Here is a 25,844-nt window from a genome sequence, read left to right on the forward strand (position 1 = left end):
GACAAAACCTTGGAGAAAACAGAGGGCCTTATTTGTCTCATACCAGGGGGCAAGAAAAGGCCTTAAAGCCGCTAAGCAGACTATAGATAGATGAGTGAGAGGCCATCATGCTAGCGTATAGTAGTGCAGGCAGGGCGGTTCCAGAAGGCCTAAAAGCCCACTCCACGAGGGCCATGGCGACGTCCTGGGCGGAGAGAGCTGACGCCTCCATCAACCAAATCTGTAAGGCGGCCACTTGGTCCTCTCCATCTACCTTTTTCAAACATTACAGATTAGACCTATCTGCTACCTCTGATCTCACATTCGGGAGAAGAGTGTTACAAGCAGTGATCCCTCCCTAAAGAGAATACAAATCTCTGTAACTCTCGTGGTGCCGTCATGTAGAATGGAAAAACACGGGTATTACATACCTGGTAATGTGTTTTTTCATGAGACATGACGGCACCCTTATATTCCCTCCCTATTGATCATGTCAGTAGTTGGGTGCATTATACACGCCCTTCGGTGTTGGAAATTTAGTAGTGTAAAGGATGTATTATTTGTGTACACTAACCTGCGGAGTTCCCCTCGTGCTCTGTAAAACAACTGATGCGGAGAGAGGAGCCGCCCCTTTTATCTTGAAGGGCGGATCCCCTCTCTCGTGGTGCCGTCATGTCTCATGAAAAAACACATTACCAGGCATGTAATACCCATGTTTCAGAACTGTTAGCACCTTTGTCACCTATAATCTGTTCAAAATTATTGAAAAACAAACTGAAATCTCTCTTCAGGTGGAGGAAAAGCATAGATGTAAAATAATGTACCTAAAAATGCACACCCTTAAACTAACACATTGTTGATATAGCCTTTGAATTTATGACACTTAGTCTTTTTGTGAAGGAGTCTGTCAGCATGGCATATCTAGAATTGGCAATGTTTTTCTTATTCTTCCTAGCAGTAGTTCTCCAAATCTGTCAGATTGTGAGGGCTTCTCCTTTGTACAGTGCTCTCTTTGGATCAACTCAGATTTCAATTGGATTCAGGTCTGGGCTCTGGCTGGGCCATTCCAAAACTGAGAGATTCTTCTGGTAAAGTAGTTTTTTTTTATTTTTATTTCCAAGTGTTCTTAGGGTCATTGTCTTGCTGAAAAGTTGTCACCATCATCAGAATTTAGCAGAGGCCTGAAGTTTTTGTTGCAAAATTGGCTATTTGGGGCTGTTCGTAATTCCCTCCACCTTGACTAAAGCCTCAATTCCAACTGATTAAAAGCAGCACAAAAGCATACTACTGCCTCCACCATGCTTCACTGTGAGTATGGTGTTTTGATGATGTGCAGAGTTGACTTTGTGCCAAACTAACCTTTTTGAATAGCGGCCAAAAAGTACAACCTTGGTCTCATCAGACGATAACATGTTTTCCTACATTTTTTTGGTAGCCTTGATGTGTAGGTTTTGGCAAAACAAGGCTAAACTTGGATGTTTTACAGGCTTTTGTCTTGCCACACTACCCCACAGGCCAGGCATATGAACTGTACGGGAGACTGTCACACACAGTACACAACCAGTACTTGCCAGAAATTCCTGTAGCTCCTTAAGTGTTGCCGTAGGCTCCTTGACCACCTCCCCGACTTATTTCCATCTTGTGTTTTTCATCATTTTTTCTGAGATGTCTAGTTCTACGTAATATAACTGTTGTGTCAAATTTAAGCCACTTCTTGATGACCTGTGTTCCAAGGTATCTCTAATGCTTTGGGAAAAAATATATGCCTATATGCCTTTTCTCCTGGCTTATATATGCAGGAAGCAACATAGAACTGCAGAAGGACCTGTGATTATGTAATTAGGGTCACATGACCAGTTTGTGTAGTCCAAATAAGTACTGAAAATATATTACACAGCAGAGAAGTGTGGAAATATTAACTAGTTTATTCACTTAAGGTTTATTCACTCACAATGAGTGTAAAGACTCTGGGTGAATTCTTTCAGTGCTTTAGATCACATTATTTACTGTGCATAGAGCCCTGCAAGCACTGATCTAAATCCGGCTGGATCACTGGACCTCACTATCTGTAGTCACTGCGCTTCTCCAATGCTTGTGCAGCATCAGAGAGGTACTATTTGGGCTTGCTATGAAACCGTGCAGCTGCTCTGAACTGTCAATGTTCAGGAATGCTCCCCCATCCAGAAAACCGATGTGCATGGGAGAGGTGCAGCCCTGAAGATTAAACCTGAGAACTTGTTAAAGTGTACCTCCACACTCAAAAGTAAACGATGATGCCGTAGAATCCTTTTTTCTTTCTCCCATGATTGCACCACCTGAGAGAGGGAATCTGTCACCCTTTTTTTTTTGGCTTGCAGCTGCTGGCATAGACATCGGGGGCTTATCTACAGCATTCTGTAATGCTGTAATAAGCCTCCGATGTAACCTGAAAGATAAGAAAAACACGTTATATTATACTCACCAGTGTGGGCGGTCCGGTGGGCGTTGCAGTCCGGTCCGACGCCTCCCTTCTTCATGCGATGACGTCCTGTAATGGCTGCAGCGCAAGCGCACTGCTCTGCCCTGTTGAGGGCAGAGCAGAGTCCTGCAGTGCGCAGGCGTCTGGAGAGGTCCGGCGAACTCCCTCTTGAAGCGATCAATGAGTGACCGCACCGCATGATAACCATGTGACCTGTAAAGTGAAAGCACAAATTGGTTAGTATCAACACATTACGTTCTGCAACGTAACTTACTGAACTGTGAATACTTACGATCTTTATCCTTGTCCCGCTTGTTGAGTTCCTCCCAGTTGTCTAGAACCACAAAGCAAACTTCCTCCCATTGCCGTCGGGTGATTGCTTGGTCAGCATGGCGGCGGTCAGCCATGTTCCACAGCGGCTCCCGATCTTGGACCTCTTTGAGGGTGTCCACGTCTATATCTCTCTCTTCAAACTCTTGTTCGGGAGCACGCTGTGAAGCTTGTGGAAAAAAAAAAATTGCTCAATTCATCCACATGAAGTTAATAAAACACAAAACAAAAAAGGGTACTTACTCTTTGCTGACTGCCGCGATGATCATCTCGACGACCATGGGAGGTGCTTGGAGGAACTCTAGGCCGGGCACCGGATTGTGAAGACTGTAAAAAACAAAAAAAATGATTTTGCTTGGATGGAGGCATAGGTATTGTGTGTGTGTGTGTGTGTGTGTGTGTGTGTGTGTGTGTTGGGTGTAATGTGATGTATGTGAGGATCTGGTTCTGCGAAACTTACACTCTGCGCGCCCTCTCCTGGCATTTCTCCACCCTGCCCGTCTCCTTCTGGAAGCCCCTCTGATTCAGCTTTCTGTGAAAACAGAATACATGCATATAGGGTTAAAAAAAAAAAAAAAAAAAAAAAAAGCTGTTACCATCAGAGAAAAAAAAAACGAAAAACTTTTTTTAATTAGCTCCGTTCGCCGAATCTGTGACGGGGGACTCCCATAAGAAGACATTACTGTTCTTGAAGCATCTGCAAGTATAAAGACACTTGTAAGTTATTATACAAAGGATAAAATAATCTTTCTGGCCTTTATACTTGCATCACTACTAACTTGGGGCCTGGCTGGGTCTGTTGCAGCCTGGCTGGGTTCCTCGAAGGATCTTCAAGTATAAAGACACTTGCAAGCTCCTATACAAAGGATAAATTAAGCTTTCTGGCCTTTATACTTTCATCACAACTAACTTGGGGCCTGGCTGGGTCTGTTGCAGCCTGGCTGGGTTCCTCGAAGGATCTTCAAGTATAAAGACACTTGCAAGCTCCTATACAAAGGATAAATTAAGCTTTCTGGCCTTTATACTTGCATCACAACTAACTTGGGGCCTGGCTGGGTCTGTTGCGGCCTGGCTGGGTCACTGTAAGGATATGTAAGTATAAATACATTTGTACTAATCATTTGTTATCCACTGTTAGGAAAAACAAAAGGTATGTTCAGATATATTTGAATTTCAAACCCCCCCCCCCCCCCCAAAAAAAGAGAAAATTTTAAACCTATGATGCCACAAAACAAAAAAAAGTACTTGACTGGTTTTCTAACCCCCTCTTTAATTTAACGGTTAAGATTGATCAATGTTGATATGCGCGATGCACAAACCAACCTGCAAACCCTCCACCTCCTGTTTTAAACTCCCACCCCCCCAAAAAAAAAGATATATATATATATATATATATATATATATATATATATATATATATATATATATATATATATATATATATATATATATATATATATACACTTTATAAAAAACACCAACCTTCCTTCCAACTTTACCTAAACCCCCAATTGAAACTCTATTTACCCTAGAGTTAATATTTTTTTTTTTTAAAAACCATGATAAAACTTAAAATACCAAAGTTCTGCATTCCCTCTTTGTATCTACTTTTTGTAAAAAAACAAAAACCACAAACACCTTTTTGTATTGCATGTATACCCACAATTTTAAAGTGACCTTAAAGTGACCTTATTTTTAAGTGATACTACGAACCGTTTTTGGTGACAGTTTTTTTTTTTTTTTTTTTGGGGGGGGGGGTTACTTTTTTGGCAAGTAGGAGCTACACTGCTCTTTATTTTAAATACAAGTACAGTAAATGAAAAACAAAACATGGCTGGACACACGCTATACAGTCATACACACGCCGCAGTAACACACCCGCCACAGCACTTTTGTTGGAAATACAAGTACAGTATGAAACAAAAATTAAAAAAATGCAGAGCGCATACACACGCCACAGCACAGTTGGAAATGCTAGTACAGTATGAAAAAAAAAAAAAAATGCAGGACACACACGCCACAGCACAGTTGGAAATAAAAGTACAGTATGGGAAAAAAAAAATGCAGGACACACGCTACACTCACATGCTGGCAGGACTCTCTGACTGGCAGGCTCTTGCTGGCAGGCTCTGTTGCTGGTCTTCTAGTCTTCTTCCTCTGGATGCTTGCTGGCACATTGAGGAATGAAGCCCACCTGGCAGGTTTATATAGTTTTGGGTCTGTCTGGAAAAGTTGCAACATTTTGGAGCATGCTCAGTTCAAAAAAGCGGATTCCGACGACGGATTCTGTCAAATGGCGGCCATTCTAGCAGATGCCAGATGGCGGCGGATCTGTCGCGGTCTGCCACTTCGGCGCAGACAAAACACGTTACAAAGTCTGTCTACTCTAGACAGCGGACACCAAAATTCTGACGGATCCGTCAAATGGCGGATGGAACGGACGACCATCCGTCGCAATCCGCCGCTAATGCAAGTCTATGGGAGAAAAAAAGTGGATTCCGCCCAAAAAAAAAAGCGGATCTATTTTTTTCTAAAAAGGCGGATTTTGACTGACGTTCAAAAGACTGAAGTGTGAAAGAGGCCTAAGGTGACAACATGGTCCTCTCCTTCCATCTTCTATAAGCATTACCGACTTGATCTGTCCTCCTTTGCTGATCTGTCCTTGGGAAGAAAGGTCTTATAAGCGGTGCTCCCTCCCTAAGGTGTTTGTTCTGTATAAATCTCCAGGTGTTGCTGGCATGGGACAAGGGGAAATATCTTAGTTACTTACCGGTAATTTGATTTTATAGAGCCCATCACAGCACCCTTATATTCCCTCCCTTTTTATCACTGGTTGGTGTATAGTTAGGAATGATTGGGGATGGTTGTATTAATAACTACGTGTAGGAGGTCCTCTCATGCTCTGAAACCCTTGATGCAGAGGAGAGGTACCGCCCTTTTATTCAGTAGCTTTCCTGTCCTTGATGGGCAGATTCCCTCCCCCTCTCCCCCTCCTGGGCTCTGTAAAATCCCGTTACTGGTAAGTAACTAAGAGTTTTCTGCATCACACTGATACATTTTTGCTGACAATCCGCAGTCCCGACCACCTGCAGTGGGTGCTGCGGACTGCACTCAGCCAGGCAGTGTCCTGCTTGTTGCTCCTAGCTGCCATCATCAGTGCGAGACCAAGTGGTGTAAAATCCTATGACTCCCACGTTGAAGTCAGTAGTCTAGTGAAGAGAAAACGGCTGCACTCTGGGAAATTTTGATTTTCAATGCAAAAAATTTTTTTATTGAAGATGAAGACACCATAGGGGAATAGTTCGTTGAGGCACCAAGGCCCACACTTCCAGCTCATCTCAGGACCTCTGCCTGGTCCCTGCCCGACCGGACTTTTACATATGGCACTTTAGTGAGGTTTGAAAAAGACCCTACAAAGGGTCGAAACGTTACCTCAACGCACTATTCCCCTTTGGTGTCTTCAATAAAAAAAATTTTGCATTGAAAATCAAAATTTCCCAGAGTGCAGCTGTTTTCTCTTCACTGGATGACCGTCTGGACTAAGTTCCAGGTTCAGCTTGCACCTACCTCATATCCACAGAGTGCACGCCTTGTCTGTATCACTGAAGTCAGTAGTCTGACAGCAGAGGGATGCTGCTTAGTTTAGTGCAGCCCAAAGCACTAAATGTAAAGGGGCCTTAAGGGATACAAAGCCCTGAATCAATAGGATTAATGTTCACCGCACACTCAAGTGGAATGACTTGCACAAAGAGTAAATTTTATTGTGATACAAATATTAAGCCAGGGAGCGGATTTACATATGCGATTAAAGATGACGTTTCGACCATGCCAGGGTCTTAATCATATATCGCTTAGATTGCAGTGCATATACGAAATAAAGCACAATGGTGCAGTGAGGATATAAAGTGGTCCCATGAGATAATATAATTAGGAAGGTGCCAAAAAACGCTGTTACAGCACAATGTTGATTCCTGGACGTTTTATGTGGTGCAGGACCTTATCCTGCTGTATGGCAGAGCGACCCTCCAGGAATCAACATTGTGTTGTAACAGCGCTTTTTTGGCACCTTCCTAATTATATTATTTATATAGCGCATTGATTCCATAGTGCTGTACATGAGAAGGGGTTACATACAAATTACAGATATCGCTTACAGTAGACAAACTAACAATCACAGACTGATATAGAGGGGAGAGAGGACCCTGCCCTTTCGGGCTTAGATTCTACAGGATGGTGGGGAAGGAGTCAGTAGGTTGGGGGGTTGCAGCAACTCCAGTGATGGTGAGGCAGTAGCTCCAGTAGTGGTGAGGGGGCAGCGGGGGATCATTGCAGGCTGTAGACTTTCCTGAAGAGATGGGTTTTCAGGTTCCGTCTGAAGGATCCGAGTGTGGTAGATAGCCGGACGTGTTGGGGCAAAGAATTCCAGAGGATGGGGGCTATTCGGGAGAAGTCTTGGAGGAGGTTGGGTTAGGAGCGAATAAGTGTGGAGGAGAGAAGGAGGTCTTGGGAGGATCGGAGATTACGTGAGGCAAGGTATCCGGAGATTAATTCAGAGATATATGGAGGAGACAGGTTATAGATGGCCTTGTAGGTCAGTATTAGTAATTTGAATTGGATACGCTGAGGGAATGGAAGCCAGTGAAGAGATTTGCAGAGGGGAGAAGCGGAGGAGAGAGATGAATTAGTCGGGCAGCAGAGTTAAGGATGGACTGGAGAGGTGCAAGGGTGTTAACATGGAGATCACAGAAAAGGATGTTGCAGTAGTCGAGATGGGAGATGATGAGGGCATGCACAAGCATTTTAGTAGATTGAGGGTTGAAGAAGGGGCGGATTCTGGAAATATTTTTGAGCTGGAGGCGGCAGGAGGTGGAGAGAGCTCATGGGACCACTTTATATCCTCATTGCACCATTGTGCTTTATTTCGTATATGCACTGCAATCTAAGCGATATATGATTAAGACCCTGGCATGGTCGAAACGTCATCTTTAGTCGCATATGTAAATCCGCTCCCTGTCTTAATTTTTATATCACAATAAAATTTACTCTTTGTGCAAGTCATTCCACTTGAGTGTGCGGTGAACATTAATCCTATTAACTGTAAGCCTGTGTCATGTGAAGTAGATATGGTCCATAAAATTGGGGGAGATATTTGGGGGCTTCAATTGCCTGACTCTGTATCCCCCGCTTACTTCATCTCAGAATAGCACTGCATGCATGGCCACTTTCTATCGCTTCTGGGGTCCTCTCCTTCTAGTGCTTGTACCCCCACTAATCTTTCATTGAAGTCATATCCTCATAAAAAAAAAAAAATTAAAAAACCCTCTTATTGGATGTAAGATAAATGCAAAAAGTGCTAATTATGTGACAACCATGTCTCTGGTATACAAAAGCATTCAGAAATGCACTTCTGATTTGCCTTTGTTGCCCTTTTAAAGGGAATGCATCATGTTCCCAGACACAAACAACCTGCAGACATGGGATTAATCTGTACATTAATAGCATTCCTGCGTTGTCTGGCACGGAGCTGCATCAGTCACTTCTCCGTACACAGAGAGCGATGGCTGGAAGCACGCCCGGTACTCTGACAGCTTGCTCTGCAGTGCGAACGGACATCGTACCAGGTGTGGTAACAGCCACTGCTCACTGTGTACACAGTGGTGACTGAAACCGGCGGCATCTGGGAGGAATAAAGTTAATTTTCTCCTGTAGCCGCACTTTATGTAAGACAGCTGAATAACATTGGAATGCTGTTTTATTTATTTTTTTTATATACACCTTTTTAATGGGAATCTGTGAGCAGGTTTTTGCTATGTAATCTGAGTACAGGATGATGTAGGGGTTAAAACACTGAACTCAATTGTCGCTATTTGTGCTGGTAACTCATGTAAGGGCTCATACCCATTTGCGAGAAAAAAAGGTCCGATTTCCAGACCGAAAAAACGTATGAGTGCTATGCGAGTGTTATGCGATTTTTCCACGGAACATCCTTATGACATGCGTATGCAATCCGTGTGCAATGCGATTTTTAACATGAGGATTTACATAGAGCAGTTCGCTCTGTTAAATCTCATGTTAAAATAGCATTGTAAAAAAAAAAAGGTGTGTGTGTGTATATGTGTGTGTGTGTGTGTGTGTGTGTGTATATATATATATATATATATATATATATTTACAATGCTATTCGGCAAAATCAGCGTGCCGATGTGGCATCAGTCGAACATCCCCACAAATCCAGCTGCTGCAGCATCTCGCAAGGATGACCCAGATCGGCGCGCTGAATTTGTAGAGTGGACAAAACAATAATTGGAACAGGACCCTCAGTTTACACAGAACATTATGTTCAGTGATGAGGCAAACTTTTTTGGGTGGGCCATTTATTATGCATTTATATAGCACCATTTATTCCATGGTGCTTTACATGTGAAAAGGGGAAATATAGACAAGTATAATAAACATGAGCAATACAAGGGACACACAAGTACATAAGGAGAGAGGACCCTGCCTGCGAGGGCTCACAGTCTACAGGGATGGGTGAGACTGTAGGAGAGGCTAGAGCATTTATATGGATACACCTAAATAAAATGGGAATGGTGACAGTTTTCTTGCGTAGGGTGTCTTGCATTGAAATCTGCTGCAATGACCCAGGTACTGCGCTCCCCAGACATCAACACAATTTCTTAACGCACCTCTGCGAAATTTCAATGACTGTAAACAAAGAGAAACTTGTAAATAACTCATGTAAAAATAAAGTTATGTTAAAACCAAGCACATCATTGCTTTTCTTGTGAAATTCTCAATAAGTTTGATGTGTCACATGACCCTATACCCATTGGAAAACAAAAGTTGGATCAAAATGGCCTACTTCAAAATGGCCACCATGGTCACCACCCATCTTGAAAAGTTTCCTCCCTCCCATATACTAATGTGCCACAAGCAGGAAGTTGATATCAGCACCCATTCCCATTTTATTTAGGTGTAACCATATAAATGGCCCACCCTGTATAAAACTTTGCTATATTTGTTGTGTGTTTAGTGCAAAAATTTACGTTTTTGTTTTTTTTTGTTTGTTTTTTTGTGTACAACTTTTTACCCTTTTTGGCATTTTTCAAAGGTGATGAAAGGAAGGCGAACCACTTTGTGGTCCAGCAGCCTTACTGTAAATTACCACAAATGTTGGAGGAAATAATAGCACAAAGTTACACCTGCAATTGAAGTTCTGCTGCACGGACAGAAAACCCTGCACCAAAATTTCATGCATGTCTTACAAATTCAGTTACTCCCGCCCCCCGTGTTTCAGCTTTCCACCAGCGTGTGAACTGTGAAATATGAGGCAAAGGGGGGTGGATTCTACAGTTCCGGTAGCTGCGGAGCAGGGCAGTTTGACTCCATTGGGCAGACCTGGTTATTATGTCTGAATTACAAATTATTCCTATAAATATTCAGGGTTAATTTTTTTTTTTTTAACTATTCAGACTGTACACATGTGTTGATTAGCTATCCTATTTTTGCACGAAAAATTAAATTCCTTTTATTTGAGGTTCAGTGCATGAATTATGCAATCTGCAGTATGCCAACTGACCACTGTGTGGTGCTGTTCACTTACCGATGTTGTGTAACAACTCATCCAGACTGGTGCTGGCACATGACACAACTGCAGGCATATGGCTTCTACATGGTCTATATTTTACGTATGAATAACCGCCATGTTATTTCAGATAACGCTGTTATAAATGGAAATGACGCTTCATAATAAATCTTTTCAGAAACCTCTTCTTCTAATGGGAATTCAGTGGAGGCAAATTTTTCCGTTAGAGATAGGAGATGGCGGTTGGTGCTTATAAAACTCTATGAGGAAGGAGCAGGAAGCTGAAACAGACATCCTGCTGCAACTTCTCCTGAAGGGACCGTTGCACTCCACCACCACCCATGACCTATCTCTGTAATGGGAAAATCTGCATTTACCAAAGATGTGTTTGTTTTTTTTTTGTTTTTTTATTTTCCGTGAATTGAGAATTGTAATAATGAAATATTAGTTTAAAAAGAAATGTGTGGATTTGTGATGTGTGTGTGTGTATAGATATACATAGACGTATATTTTATATATAGTATATATCCACGTAAAAGCCCCAGCGGTCATGCAGATACTATAAACTTTGATCTGTTAGACAGGAAGGACTGTTTGCTCTTTGTCTAATATTGATATATATTTTTGCAGTTTCTTAAGCAGTTGGGTGTTGGCACGAGGTGGCAGTTTGTAGATGTCTATGGACTTGACCCTGAGCTCCTCAGTTTGGTCCCGCGTCCTGTCTGCGCGCTGCTGCTTCTCTTCCCGGTTACAGGAAAGGTAATTATTTTCTTCTGGAGATGGGAGATGGAGAAACACAATTCCTGTTCCTCTGTCATATCTTCATATGTGCGAGAAGGTGGATGGCTTTCGTCTGGCTGTCTTCACAGTTTGACCTGTATGGCTTAGAAACCACAGACTGATGTAACTTGTGAGAAGAAGCATATCTACTGGTGATAAGTGAACGTGCTGGGATAAGGTGTTATCTAAGCATGCTCTAGTGCTCACAGAGTGTCTTCGATGTGTTCGAATAATATGTTTGAGTCCCTGCGGCAGCACATCTCACGGCTGTTTGACTGTCACAACACTTGCATGGATTACCTGTCTGTTAGACAATCCCTGCATGTGTTGAGGCTGCCGATCAGCCATGAGACGTGCTGCCGCGGGGACGCCAACATATTTTTCGAGCACACTGAAGACACTCGGTTATAACCAGGCATGCTCGGATAACACCTTTTCAGAACACGTTCGCTCATCACTGATCTCTACTACTATTCTATGGACAATCACTTTTTAAAGTGATTAAAGAAGTGGAAATGCCAAACCTTTATACATTTTTTTGCATATTATACCATAAAGTTTTTTTTTTTTTAATTGAAACATTAATACTTTACTTTATTTTTATGGCACCTTAATTTTGAAAGTGATTTACACCGAATCACCTCTTTATTCTGTATGCAGCAGCACTACTGGTGACAACAGGGCCCTCCATTCCTCAGTAAGGGCAGCACATTCCTAGCAGGGACTGGATTTAGAAATGGCCTCATGTGACTATGAGGCCGGTATAACTGGAGTAGGCTTGCTTTGGCTCCGTGCACGTGTAAATGAACGCCATTGTGTTACCGCCAAGACATGACTTATTAAAAGCTGTGGATGTGAGAATGTCACAATTAACATTCAACGATTGAATCCTTTATTTTTCCTCCCAATCAGTATGAGCACTTCAGGGCAGAGGAGGAAGAAAAAATTAAATCCCACGGACAAGATGTGGATTCCTCTGTTTACTTCATGAAGCAGACAATAAGCAACGCCTGTGGAACAATTGGCCTCATTCATGCAGTGGCAAATAACAGGGACAAGCTCGACTTCGGTAAATGATTTTCATAGCTGAATGTATCCACCAGGTGGCGCTGTAAGACTCCCACCAGCGTGGCCATCTTTTCTAGTTACCTTTTCCAGTATAGAATGAAGTTTAGTAACTTTCCTTATTGTAGACAAGTAATAAACTGTGTGTGTAGAAGTCCAGTCGATGTGCCCAAAATTAAATGGGTCTTCCCATTGGAAGCTGTTATTGCCTTTTCATAGGATAAATGCTAAATGTAGATTACAAACCAAAAGCAATAAACTGGAATGTTAGTGTGTAGGTGCATGTTCACACTGGCAAGACAAAAACAAGATGAGCAAATACCCTGCGGTACATACATAGCAATAGTGCATGAAAATAATATAGGGTACTTGATTAATACATTTGATCAAAAAAACGTAAAAGCCATCCCAGTGCGTCACGTTGACCCTATTTGTGACAGTCCTAACCTTTAGTATTAAAAACAACTGTAGATTATTTGGAATCTGACTACTGGAACCCACACCGATCTCAAGAGCGGGCCACTTTTGTCCTTGTTAGGATAGAGTGGCAGTGTGCGTGTGTCACTCGCGCCCCTTCATTCTCCTTGAGACTGCTGGGGCAATTTCTCCAGTAGTCCCATAAAGAATGACTGGAGCGCACCTCAAGCATGCACATTGCCACTGTCATGGGTATAAGTGCCCTGTTGGGTGATCGGGGACACCCAGCTGTCAGACCTCTAATCTATACGTTTTCTCCTCCATCATGGATGGGTGATAACGTTATCCAACTGGAATACCCATTAAGTGTTAATTAATTGGATATCTGTCTCATTTAAGGAAGGGGAAATATCTGACTTGCTGCAGGTTAATCTGGGGATATAAGGTCACATAAGTGAACTTGTTACCGCTAGAAACACTATTTACCTGTAGGTATAATGGTAATCTGCAGGTGCATAGTCTTTAACTCACTGCTGTTCTATTGAAGCAGAGGCTACAGGGTGAAAATGAAGTTATCAGAGCAGTGCAGGGATCAATTTCAGTCACCTCTCTATACAGCAAGCACCATTGAAGTCACTGCACTGCGCCTTAATTGACAACCTACTCTGCGCACAAACTGCACACATACACTGCAGTGCAGCCTGTCAATCAAAGTACCAGGGATTGTTCCTTACACTCGCTGTGTTGTGCAGGGTGACTGTCACCCTCCCTGCACCGCCCCGATGACATAGTGGCTGCAGGGAGAATATTACTTTCAAACTCTGTTTAGATAGATGATGCTCCGTCCAGCGCTGCAACGCAACAGTACCATTCTCTTGGACGCCCTACAATATGGTAAAACCGATCAATAATATACCCCTTAAAGCCATGATATCCAGAAATAACCCCAATATATGTCCCACGTTGGATTTCTTGGTGACATTTGACATGATAGTATTTTTCTTGTAGAAAATGACTCTGCTTTGAAAAAGTTTCTGGATGATTCCACCTCATTAAGTCCTGAAGAAAGAGCCAAATTTCTAGAAAAAGATGAGGTAAGTATAAGTGCTGTGCTGCATCCATCTAGGGTCCGAGAAGCGGAGCCGGCGTCTGATCGCTGGGGAGGCTTCATTCCAGGAGGGACCTTGTGAGGTCTAGTCTTAGGCTATGTGCCCACGTAGCGTTTTAAAACACACAGTGAATACCGGACTCCTTCCCAGAAATCGCCCGCTTTTCTGTTTGCGATTTTTGCTGCGATTTTCTCAAGCACTTTCCAAGCGATTTGAAACATCGCTTGGAAAGTGATTGACAGGTTGGTCACACTCGTCAAACATAGTGTTTGACAAGCGTGAGCAGCTTTTTACTATTGAGGCCGCCTATGCGGCCTCAATAGTAAAAGATAGAATGTTAAAAATGATAAAAAAAAAATAAAAAATCGGGGTATATTTACATTCCGGCGTCCCGCGCTGCCATCCCGGGCCTCAGCGTTCCCAGTAATGCCTTGCGAGACCTGTGATGACGTTGGTCTCGCGTTACTATAGCGATCTCGCGAGACCACGTCATCACAGGACCTTGCCGCAAGGCATTACTGGGAACGCTGTGGCCCGGGATGGCAGCGCGGGACGTCGGAAGGTAAATATACCCCGAATTTTTTTTTTTTTTTTCAGAGGTATGGTACCCAGGGCCTGGAGGACAGTCTCCTCCACACCGTGGGTACCAACCGCACATGAGACGCTTAACTTCCCGCACGGTGGGCATAGCCACATGCGGGAAGTAAGCGGTTCTCATGCATTCCTATGGGTGCGGAATCGCGGCAATTCTTTGCGATTCCACACAAAAGAATGATCATGCTGCGATTTTTTTTTTTTTTTTTTTTTTTTTTTTTTTTTTTTTTTTTCCACGATGCGATTCCACCGCGGAAAAAAGCGCAGCATTAGCACAGCATGTGCGGAATGCCATAGGAATGCATGGGGGGGGGGGGGGGGGCGTTCTGTACACGATTTTTAAACGTTTTTGCGCCAAAAATCGCATCGTGGGCACACAGCCTTACAGTGCTTTCTGCTATTGAGGCGCGTGTGGCTGATTGCAAACTGTCAGTTCTGTTTATAAGAATTTTCTGCTTTTATGTAAATGAAGATTAATCACTGTACGATAAACAACTTTCAGATTCCCAGGATTTTTAAGATCTTTTCTCTCACAATGAATGAAATCGTTCCATGTTTAAATTCAGAGGCTGAAAACGCGTAGACAGCTGAAACGGTCAGAGCGGCTTCTGGTTTGTCCTGATGGGCTGCCGGATGATCTGGCCCCAATGGAAATCAATGGAACCCTCCGGTGCATTCAGTAACTCACTAGGACAAGTCTGCAGCCGTTCTGACAGCTCACTCTTGCCCTGGACATGGTGTAGCTTTAGCATAATATTGCATATGTATGAATGCACCATAATTTGTGGACTATTTTTAGTAAAAAAATCTGTTGAAGTGCGTGTGGGTGATCCTGTGACCGGTCACAGATCATTATACATCAGTGCAGGTCTCTCCTCCAGCCTGACACTGATCCGTGTGATAGGTGCAGGGTATGAAAAGACCTGCTCATCACAGACTGCTCGAATACCAGCTGCAGGACCTCTTGGGTCATGCGGGGCGCGTGCAGCAGGGTGCGTGTGTTATGTACTGTAGGCACTGCAGAGAAACCCCGCCATTAGATCTGGTACCTCCCTGTTTTAACCTAGTGCATTACAATTGGTGGTATTCTTGCCTCCATTCATTACACTGACAGGGAAGTTTTAGTTTTCTGCTTCCAAGCCTGGTTGCAAATTTATTGTTGGGTGCGTCCTACAGGCCGAAAAAATGTTGTATGCTTGGAAAACAAAAATGTACTTGGGCATATATTGTGGAGATCAAAAAATGTAATGTATCTCACATGTATCCACTAGCTCCAGTCCCTTATTATTGGGTAGATTGCTGCTGGAAGCCTTGCGTGGCCGTGTACATGCCTGTATTCCTGTGGTCCAGTCACAGCCATACTTACAGGATTATTGTGCTCTTCCATTCCAGAGTATTCGGGTTACACATGAGAGCAGCGCTCAGGAGGGACAGACGGAGGTAAGGCTTCTTGTTTTGTGCCCAGTTCTTGTCGTGCCAGCTATCTGGGAAACAGACCTGACACTGATACTGTTCAATCAGATGTAAGCGAATCCCCGTGTGGGAATGTGCTGGCGTAGAAGCATCTCTTGTATAATCCTCATTCTGCCGCTATGTAAATGTTTGGAAGCATCACATGACAGAAAATGGCTTCATAACAAGTTCACAAACTGCTGCTGACATGAGGGAAAGTGTTGATGGTTCCCTACAGAGCCCACCGGCATGGAGCCGGGACACCGAGCTCCGTCCTGTATCGGAAGCCTTTTCAGACTCTATTGTAATTAATGTACTTTATTAATGTGGGGATGTAAAGTGAATAAATTCCAGGTCTCATGTTAACCCCTCCACCTCAGTGTAGTAATTGCCATTGAAATAGATATGGCTGGTGGCGGAGCGGAGAGGGACAGCTGACACCGATGGTAACCAGGGGACGGTAATCACAGGGCCAAGTGTATGTCTGTTACTTTGTGGTTATGTTATGATGTGTATATATACACCACCGCGCACACTGTACCATGTGTACTGATGTTGGTGTACTGTACATTGTCACTTATTGTCTCCCCCTGTTATGGCTTCTGAGACCATTTCCAGACTATTGAGATCCATAAAACCTGAATTCAGAGATAAATAAATCTAAAACTTAGACATGGCACAGTGTATAATTGCCACCCAGCTCTTAAAGCGGCATTTCCATCTCCATTATCCTATCCCAATATGTAGTAGGTGTAATAATGGCCATTTATCTCTATTTAGAAATGTAGTAGCGTATCAGGAGAACTATGTCACTTTCCCCATGTGTAGGGCATTGCCGTAGCTTGGGTAGCCATGGTTACGACCACCCATATAGTGACCGTTAGTTGCTGGTGGTCATAACTATATGGATACCTAAGCTACTACAATGCTGTGCACATGGGGTAAGCCACATAGGTTATCAGAAGAACTATACTGTATGTCTAATTAGAGGTATTTGATGATATTATTACACCTGCTACATATTGCTATATATGATCTTGGAGATGGGAATACCGCTTTAATTTTCATGGTCTCCTTCATGCAGTTGTCCATAAGGTTTTTTTGTAAATATTATCTCGTCTGTGACCCAAGCAGAGCCTGAGGTACATGACGTGTCACACTAATTGCACTCCTGAGTTATATATATATATATATATATATATATATATATATATATATATATATATATATATATATATATTATTTTTTATTTTAAGAATGGCATATGAAATGCAAGTGTTAGTAAAATAATAGTAAATGGATCATCATGTCTGCCGCAGCGTACTCCACATGAGATGGGAGCACAGCAGTGGGACTGCCTTCCTGAAGCTTGCCCATCCTAAAGTAGTATGGGATTTTGAAACTGAGATTCTGTTGGAGGATATATTATTTTGGCTACAACTGTTATCTGTTTTTTAGCCTCTTGCGGCACTCTTCCAATAAATGTGCGGGGAACCTATCTGAAGGGGTGGTGCCAAGCGTGACACAGCAAATTTGCTGTAATTTATGCCAAAACATGCATGATGGAGCAGGGCAAAGTCCACTGTCCTCTATGAAGATGGGCCTAGACGCATATACCGTATTTTTCGCTTTATAAGACGCACCTGATTATAAGACGCACCCCCAAATGTGGTGAAGGAATAGAGAATTTTTTAATAAATGGGGTCCGTCTTATAATGCCAGTGTCCGTCTAACAAATCATATAGGGTATATGTCCCTCATAGCCCCCCCATCCTAAAATTAGCCCCCTTAATCTGGATATGGCCACCTTATATTGAATATAGCCCCCTTGTGCTGGCACACGGGCCCCCTGTGGCTGATACACGGCCCCCCTGTGGCTGACACACGGCCCCCTGTGGCTGGCACACTGGCCCCCTGTGGCTGGCACACTGGCCCCCTGTGGCTGGCACACTGGCCCCCTGTGGCTGACACACTGGCCCCCTGTGGCTGACACACTGGCCCCCTGTGGCTGACACACTGGCCCCCTGTGGCTGACACACTGGCCCCCTGTGGCTGACACACGGCCCCCTGTGTTAGATATCGCCTCCATGCTGCTGCTTTTAGTAAAATAAACTCTTTCCTTACCTTCTCAGCGCTGTCCCTCCTCGTGTCTCCCTCAGTGTGGTTGAGCTCCTCCTCCACTTCCTGGTTCTCAGTGCCGGTCATGTGATCAGCACAGCAGAGTGATATCATCTCTGCGTGCCTGATGACAGCGGCAGCCGAGACACTGGGAGATCAGCACTGGAGGAGGTAAGGAAAGAGTTTTTTATTTTACTATGGGCAGCAGCATGGGGGAGATATCTAACACAGGGGATCATGTGCGATCAAAGGAGGGCGCAGGCAGCTATAATATGCGCCGCTCCCCCAGCCAGTCACCGTGGTGCGGTTTCAGCACCATGGTGATGGACAGCGGCAGTGCATATTATATGAGCGGGAGCAGGAGATCAAAGGCTCCCTCCGGCAGCTTTTACCAGCTCACAGCACCGCTCCAAAGCTGCCCCCACCTCCCCTGGATCATGCAGTGTGTGTGTGTGTGTGTGTGTGTGTGTATATATATATATATATATATATATATATATATATATATATATATATATATATATATATATATATATATATATATACACCCCCCCTCCCCCTCGGATTATAAGACGCACCCCCTACTTTCCCCCAAAATTTGGGGGAACAAAAGTGCGTCTTATAAAGTGAAAAATACGGTAAATCTTGTAGTACTGCAAGTCCCAGGAGCAATATGGAAGAAATGGTGGTTCCAGCATCAAAAATATTGAACTATAAAAAAACAAAAACAAACTTTTATTGATGAACATTAAAATCCACAATATGGGTTTGTTCACGCAGCTGTATTTTTTCAGTGCTATCCGTGAAACCAAAAAAAGAAAGTACTCCGCAATGTTGGCATCTGATTTTTATGTGTACATTGCAATTTTGTAGCATGAGAAACTCTATATAGTCTTGTAAATGATTAGATGCTGCTGTAAAAAACAACACCAATGTAACCTGTAAACGCGTTTCAGACAGTGTGTTTTAGTTATTGCATAAAAGCCATTGAACAGCTAAGTGTATTTAAGGGAATCTTTCACCGGGCTTTTGCTACCCCATCTAAGAACAGCTTTATGTTGGTGCAGATACATTGCTCGAATCAGGCTATCACTTATTAGGCTGCTTGGTGGATCTAGCAGTTCTCTGAATGCTGAGCTCTGTATAACCCCGACCACACCATTGCAAAGGCAGAAAGTTGCCAATCAGTGAACACTGAAAGCTGCCAATCAGTGTTGGGCAGTCTTAACTGAAAAAGAACCTAGACATGTTTGGTGTCTATGAACTCGTAATAACCTAGAGAATCATAATGGCAGGTCAGTTTTAGCATTTAGTGGACATGGTAAAAAAATAAAATAAAACTGTGGATCTACAACGTTTTGTTTTTTTTACAATTTCACTGCACTTGGAATTTTTTTTCCCGTTTTCCAGTTATGTTAAAACCAATGGAGTCGTTCAAAGTACAACTTGTCCTGCAAAACAAGCCCTCACATGGCCATTTTTACCGAAAAATAAAAAAATATTTATATGTCTCTAGGACGAAGTGGAGCAAACAACAAAAATACCAATGGTCATGAAGAGGTTAAATTTGTTTGGTGATCTGAAACATTTGTGTGACAAACATGCAAAAGAAAAGGAAATCAGGAAGGGGGCAAACACTTTTTCACATCTATATAAGAAAGCTCAAGATAGTCACATTTGTTTCAACTTATAGGCCACCTTTTTATATTAGAAAATATAAAGTACCTCCCAATGTATCAAGGCAAAAAAATCTTATGACTCCGTTTTCAATCTTGTGGCCAAAAAGGCTTTCACATTAGGTAGCATGCTTTCTCCTAGTCTTTTGCTCCAAGGTATGACCACTGACAACCCTGTGTGGTTACGCACTAATGTATTTTACAAATGTGATGATAAAATAGTACGTGTTGTAAATATATGGAAAAAATGTATCTGATCACCTGTCAATTCTGGCATACATGTGTGCTGTATCAAAGGAACATTGAAAGTACGGATTAGAAGACATCTTTCCGATGCTACAAAAACACAGCATTTAAAGGCTCCGCAGAACTGAAATATTGTATATAAAAACGTGGGCATAATACAGATAGTAATAGGAATTGAAAGGGTTAAAAAAAAAATAGGCAGAGGCTGTAGAGCAGGGGTGAGGAACCTCAGGCCCCAGGGCCATTTACGGCCCTCGTGGACCTTTTATCCGGCCCTCGAGCAGATTCTCGGGGAACGAATTCTTGGGCAGGGAGCTGTATTTTGATTGCAACCAGCTCATTAATTTCTTCTTGCTCTGTTAGCACACACACAGTGTTCACTGCTGAACACTGAAGGGCATGCAATGAAAGATTACGTCCTGACTCCAGTGCCAGTCAGGATGTACTTTGTGGGCGGAGTTTGTACGGCCCCCGAAGGATGGTATAAATATCCAAATGACCCTTGACAGAAAACATATTCCCCACCCCTGCTGTAGAGAGAGCTGCTAAACCAAGAGACACGATAGATCTCTGCTTTTAAAATGGGATCACATCTACGCATGGATGTTTATATGCCATTATGAATAATAAACTGAATTTGCCATCTTGTTATATAGTAGTCACTGTATCACTAGTTTTTATGCTATGACTAAAGACTGTCTGAAACGCGTTTGCATCTTTGGTGATGGATATTTTAATTTTTAATATTCAAAAATAAAAGCATGGCTTACAACAGTACTTTTGATGCTGGATCTACCATTTCTTCCATTTTATGCCAGAAAGTGTCATATATTGAGGCCAGTGGGTTTGTAGATTTTATTTTCTGGGTCATGTGAAGAAGTTGATGTGCCTAACTTATTATGAGACGTGCATCTTAACAATTCAGGTGCATCTTGCGTCAACGTGCCTTTTTTTTTTTTTTTTTTTTTTTTTTTATAAAACATAGCCTGAAAGTACACCCATCTTAATAAAACTGCCCTTCCGTGTCTAGTTGTTTTGCTGTGTGTGTGTGTGTGTGTGTGTGTGTGTGTGTGTGTATAATATATATAATTAATTTATATATAATTTTTTTCCCACATCCTATGGGGTGTCCACCTTTTATAGAAAGATACAGGTGGACATCCCCTCCTGTGCCCGGTCCTCTGTTTACATTTAAATCCTCCCACATCCCCATTGAGTACGGAGACTGAGGTCCATGATGATGATCCGTGTGCAGGGCTGTAGAATTATGAGCTTATTAGTTACTACAGAATATACTTTAGTTTCCATACTACATAAATGATGAGATTGTGACCCTACACCGTGCCCGCAGGGCCTGTGACACTGTAACATTGTTCTTCTTTCTGCGATGTCCCTGCTGGGGTCTTACCTCCCCATCCTCCATTACTCTTGGTGAGGTGCAATGTTTATGGCAGTCTTCCCTGCAGCTATACATAGTGGAGCGTGTCCATGGTAATTCTGTTATGGCGCGCAGGTGATTAGTACGACTGGAACACATTGTAGAGTATATTTTTGGTTTTCCCCTAGTGTTTTAATTATAGAATTGTACTTTTCTAATGTACAGTTTTTGAAATGGAATTTACCACCGACAATATGGCAATCCATGCAAAGATTACCTCAGTACTAGCCTACATAGGGCAAATGTATCCCGGAAGCACAGTGAATTTTGAAATCTGACCTGTTGTATCGGCTCTAGTTGTAATAAAATATATCAAGAACTATAAAAGTGACTGCTGAGACCCAAACACAATCTCTGCTTTTTCCTTTTAACAGTGTATTCTTGCTGCCATATTTATTGCTCCCTTTGCCGCTAAACCCTTTCTAAATTCCCCAAACCGCCAACATCTAAGAGGATTATGATATAATTTAAGTCTGATAAATAATTATTGCAGATAGGAAGATTGTAATCTTATAAACTCATCTGTGGACCTATTATCCTAGCATGCCCTGCCTTAATCTCACTCTGTTCCCTCTCGCCTTCTCTACTTCTGGCAGTGTCTTCTAATATAGGGCCTCCCTCATCCTCCTGTCGCTGATGAATTACTACAGTTTATTGCTACCCTTACTTTTCTTGTCTCTTCTGACCATTGCAGAATTCCTGTTCTGTGTGCAGAAAACTTTCCTCTAACCATGACCTGTCAATTTCACGTGACCGATCATTCCTGGGCCTGATAGAAATATGGCTGACACCCCTTGTCATGGCTTCCACTGCTGCATTCTCTTGTGGCTGCCTTTAGTTTACTCCCAACTGGCAATAAACACAATGGAAACTACTGTATATCCGATAACTGCTCATTCAACCCTATTCCACCTCTATCCTCCCTCGTCCTCCATTGCTTTGGAGTTCCCTCTGTATCAATTTTTCCTTTGCCACCACTCTTGTCGTCTACGTCTCTGACTCTTGCACTGCCTTTCAACTTACATCTATACCAATATTATGGCCCGTGCCATTTTGATGCTACTGAACTCTTATCGCTTCCTCTTTTAGTCTCTCAGTCGTCCTCCACTAAAAATATGCTCCCTAACCTTACTTACCCATGAAACTCTCCTTACTCCTTTTTAAAGAAGTGCTCCCATCACAATTTTTTTATCCTCAATATATTGCAATCATCATATTATACAGCACTGTGTACTTAGTTGTTCATTTTGCATTTCTACCCAGATAATTCTTCTCTTTTCTATGTTCTATGTAGAAACAGGAAGTCTCTTGCCCCTGCATTTATCATTCTCCTCCAACTCATGACCCAGCTGCTCCGCTCCTCCACCTGTTGGGGTCTTTTGCAGTGACTTATGAGTCATGCAGGGAAAATTGACCTCCTGTTTCCACATAGAGCTTAGAAGGGTTCACCTAGTAAGTTTTTAATCATGTAAGTACACAGTGCTATATAATAGTTGCAGTATATTAAGAGGATAAAAATGTTAATGGAAGTGCTTTTTTTAACTAACCATATTCAGTTTTACCTTCTCTTTGCTTTTCTTTTCAACTGCCACCCCCAATTCAGAAAATAACCAAACCCTCTTATGGACCAGTACGTCTTTACATACCTGCACTCTGATTCTCTTCTACCATTCTTGACCATATCTTTACTTCACGATATGGACATATTCCCCGTGATCAAGCCAGACGAAACATGTCAGGATGTTTCACTACTATAGTCAGTATGGATAGTATTACTAATATTTTGTATTTCTAATTGTTTTTCTAGCACTACCTTGACTATATTCATTGTTAGGTGACTTGTGTATACTGATTAGCATCTGATAGAGGGGTCTTGCTACTTACTTTATAAACCTTAAGCTGGAGTCACACATAGCAACTCGCCAGCGATCCCGACAACGATATCAACGTGTCAGGATCGCTGGTAAGTCGCTATGTGATCGCTGGTGAGCTGTCAAACAGACAGCTTCACCAGCGATCATTACAGCGACGCCGAGTACCTTAGTTACCAGCGCACTGATGCAGGGAGCTGGTAACTAAGGTACACATCGAGTATCCAAGGGATGTGCGTCCCTTAGATACAGTTGTGGCCAAAAGTATTGACACCCCTGCAATTCTGTCAGATAATACAGTTTCTTCCTGAAAATGATTGCAAACACAAATTCTTTGGTATTATTATCTTTATTTAATTTGTCTTAAATGTAAAAACACAAAAGAGAATGAAGCAAAACATTGATCATTTCACACAAAACTCCAAAAATGGGCCAGACTAAAGTATTGGCACCCTCAGCCTAATACTTGGTTGCACAACCTTTAGCCAAAATAACTGCGACCAACCGCTTCCGATAACCATCAGTGAGTTTCTTACAATGCTCTGCTGGCATTTTAGACCGTTCTTCTTTGGCAAACTGCTCCAGGTCCCTGATATTTGAAGGGTGCCTTCTCCAAACTGCCATTTTTAGATCTCTCCACAGGTGTTCTATGGGATTCAGGTCTGGACTCATTGCTTGCCACCTTAGAAGTCTCCAGTGCTTTCTCTCAAACCATTTTCTAGTGCTTTTTGAAGTGTGTTTTGGGTCATTGTCCTGCTGGAAGACCCATGACGTCTGAGGGAGACCCAGCTTTCTCACACTGGGCCCTACATTATGCTGCAAAATTTGTTGGTAGTCTTCAGACTTCATAATGCCATGCACACGGTCAAGCAGTCCAGTGCCAGAGGCAGCAAAGAAACCCCAAAACATAAGGGAACCTCCGCCATGTTTGACTGTAGGGACCGTGTTCTTTCTTTGAATGCCTCTTCTTTTTTTTTTTTTTTTCTCCTGTAAACTCTGTTGATGCCTTTGCCAAAAAAGCTCTACTTCTGTCTCATCTGACCAGAGAACATTCTTCCAAAACGTTTTAGGCTTTTTCAGGTAAGTTTTGGCAAACTCCAGCCTGGCTTTTTTATGTCTCGGGGTAAGAAGTGGGGTCTTCCTGGGTCTCCTACCATACAGTCCCTTTTCATTCAGACTCCGACGGATTGTACGGGTTGACACTGTTGTACCCTCGGACTGCAGGGCAGCTTGAACTTGTTTGGAGGTTAATTGAGGTTTTTTATCCAACATCCGCACAATCTTGCGTTGAAATCTCTTGTCAATTTTTCTTTTCCGTCCACATCTAGGGAGGTTAGCCACAGTGCCATGGGCTTTAAACTTCTTGATGACACTGCGCACGGTAGATACAGAAACATTCAGATCTTTGGAGATGGACTTTTAGCCTTGAGATTGCTCATGCTTCCTCACAATTTGGTTTCGTCAAGGATGTGTACCTTAGTTACCAGCTGATCGCTGGTCTCCCGCCTGTCACACGTAGCGATGCGTGCTGGCCAGCAGGAGACCAGCGACCAAAAAAATGTCCAGGGCTTTCCTACAGCGATCAGCGATACCGGCAGGGGGGCCGGTCGCTGTTCGCTGTCACACACAGCGATCTCGCTGGTGAGATCGCTGTTGTGTCACAAAACTTGTGACTCGGCAGCGATCTCGCTAGCAATATCACTGTGTGACGGGGCCCTTAGATCGGTTATTTGTACATTTAGCAGATAGTTGACTCGTGTCTATAAATGTTGGAGATCAAAAAATTCACTGATAATGGGATTAATAAAAAACAAACTTTTTTTAAATGTTAAAAATAAGGCTAAAAAAAATTACATACCTTTTTATAATGTGCACACACAATTTTGATATCCACCTCTCCTCCATATCAGTATGTGGCTATTCACTATTAACTTACTTGGAATCTCATTATTATTCATTATGCTTTGCTTATATAGCACTATCATATGGCGCTTTACAGACGTTATCACTGTCCCCAATGGGGCCCACAATCTAAATTCCCTATCATTATGTCTTTGGAATGTGGGAGGAAACAAGAGAAAACCAGTGCAAACATGGGGAGAACATAAAAACTCTTTGCAGATGTTCACCATGATCTCATAAACACACTCTTGGTCATCCCCTTACCAATCACAGGGTACTGACTAGGGTACAATAAGAGTGGGTAGAATATACACTGCTCAAAAAAATAAAGGGAACCTGTCAGCAGGAGTGTGTGGAGTATCCTACAAACACTGTATTTTACTTATTAAAATAATACATGGGTTGATGAAATCTGTCTTGTGATTGTTATTTAATCTATATTTGTAGTTTTCTGTTAATGAGATTCTTGTGCTTCGGGGCAGCCTGTGGGGGTGGATCTTTTATGTGATACTCTGCATATATATTCATCTGTATGGGCTTATGACAGGTTACTGATCCTTCAGTGACCGGTCTCCTTTTTTACATACTGAATATACTGTTGTGGGGTTAGAAATTTTATTTTTATTTGTTTTTTACAACCAGCAAAATGGCAGCAGCGCCTGCGCAGTAGCATATATCACGTTCCAAAAGATGCTACTGTGCAAGCGCCGCCATTTTGCTGCAGCCACTTTTTTTTTTTTTTCTTTTTTCCCCTCCTCCAGAAAAATGGCAGTGGCGCTTGTGGCAAGTGACAGATGCTATTGCGCATAACCCCACAATAGTAT

At 42.6% G+C, this 25,844-nt stretch overlaps 1 protein-coding gene across 3 annotated transcripts in view; it reads left to right on the top strand.

Moving 5' to 3' along the window:
• Positions 1–25,844, top strand: part of UCHL3 (ubiquitin C-terminal hydrolase L3) — a 100,821-nt gene that overhangs the window by 15,328 nt on the left and 59,649 nt on the right. For all 3 annotated transcript variants that reach the window (XM_073580393.1, XM_073580394.1, XM_073580395.1), the window contains 4 exons: positions 10,983–11,111; positions 12,045–12,201; positions 13,623–13,708; positions 15,710–15,757. In XM_073580393.1, coding sequence (XP_073436494.1) covers positions 10,983–11,111; positions 12,045–12,201; positions 13,623–13,708; positions 15,710–15,757 — 420 coding nt within the window. The remainder of the gene's footprint in view (positions 1–10,982; positions 11,112–12,044; positions 12,202–13,622; positions 13,709–15,709; positions 15,758–25,844) is intronic.

Source organism: Dendrobates tinctorius, unplaced genomic scaffold (assembly GCF_039654945.1).
Source record: "Dendrobates tinctorius isolate UK_male_01 unplaced genomic scaffold, ASM3965494v1 ptg000064l, whole genome shotgun sequence".
Taxonomy (NCBI): Eukaryota; Metazoa; Chordata; class Amphibia; order Anura; family Dendrobatidae; genus Dendrobates; species Dendrobates tinctorius.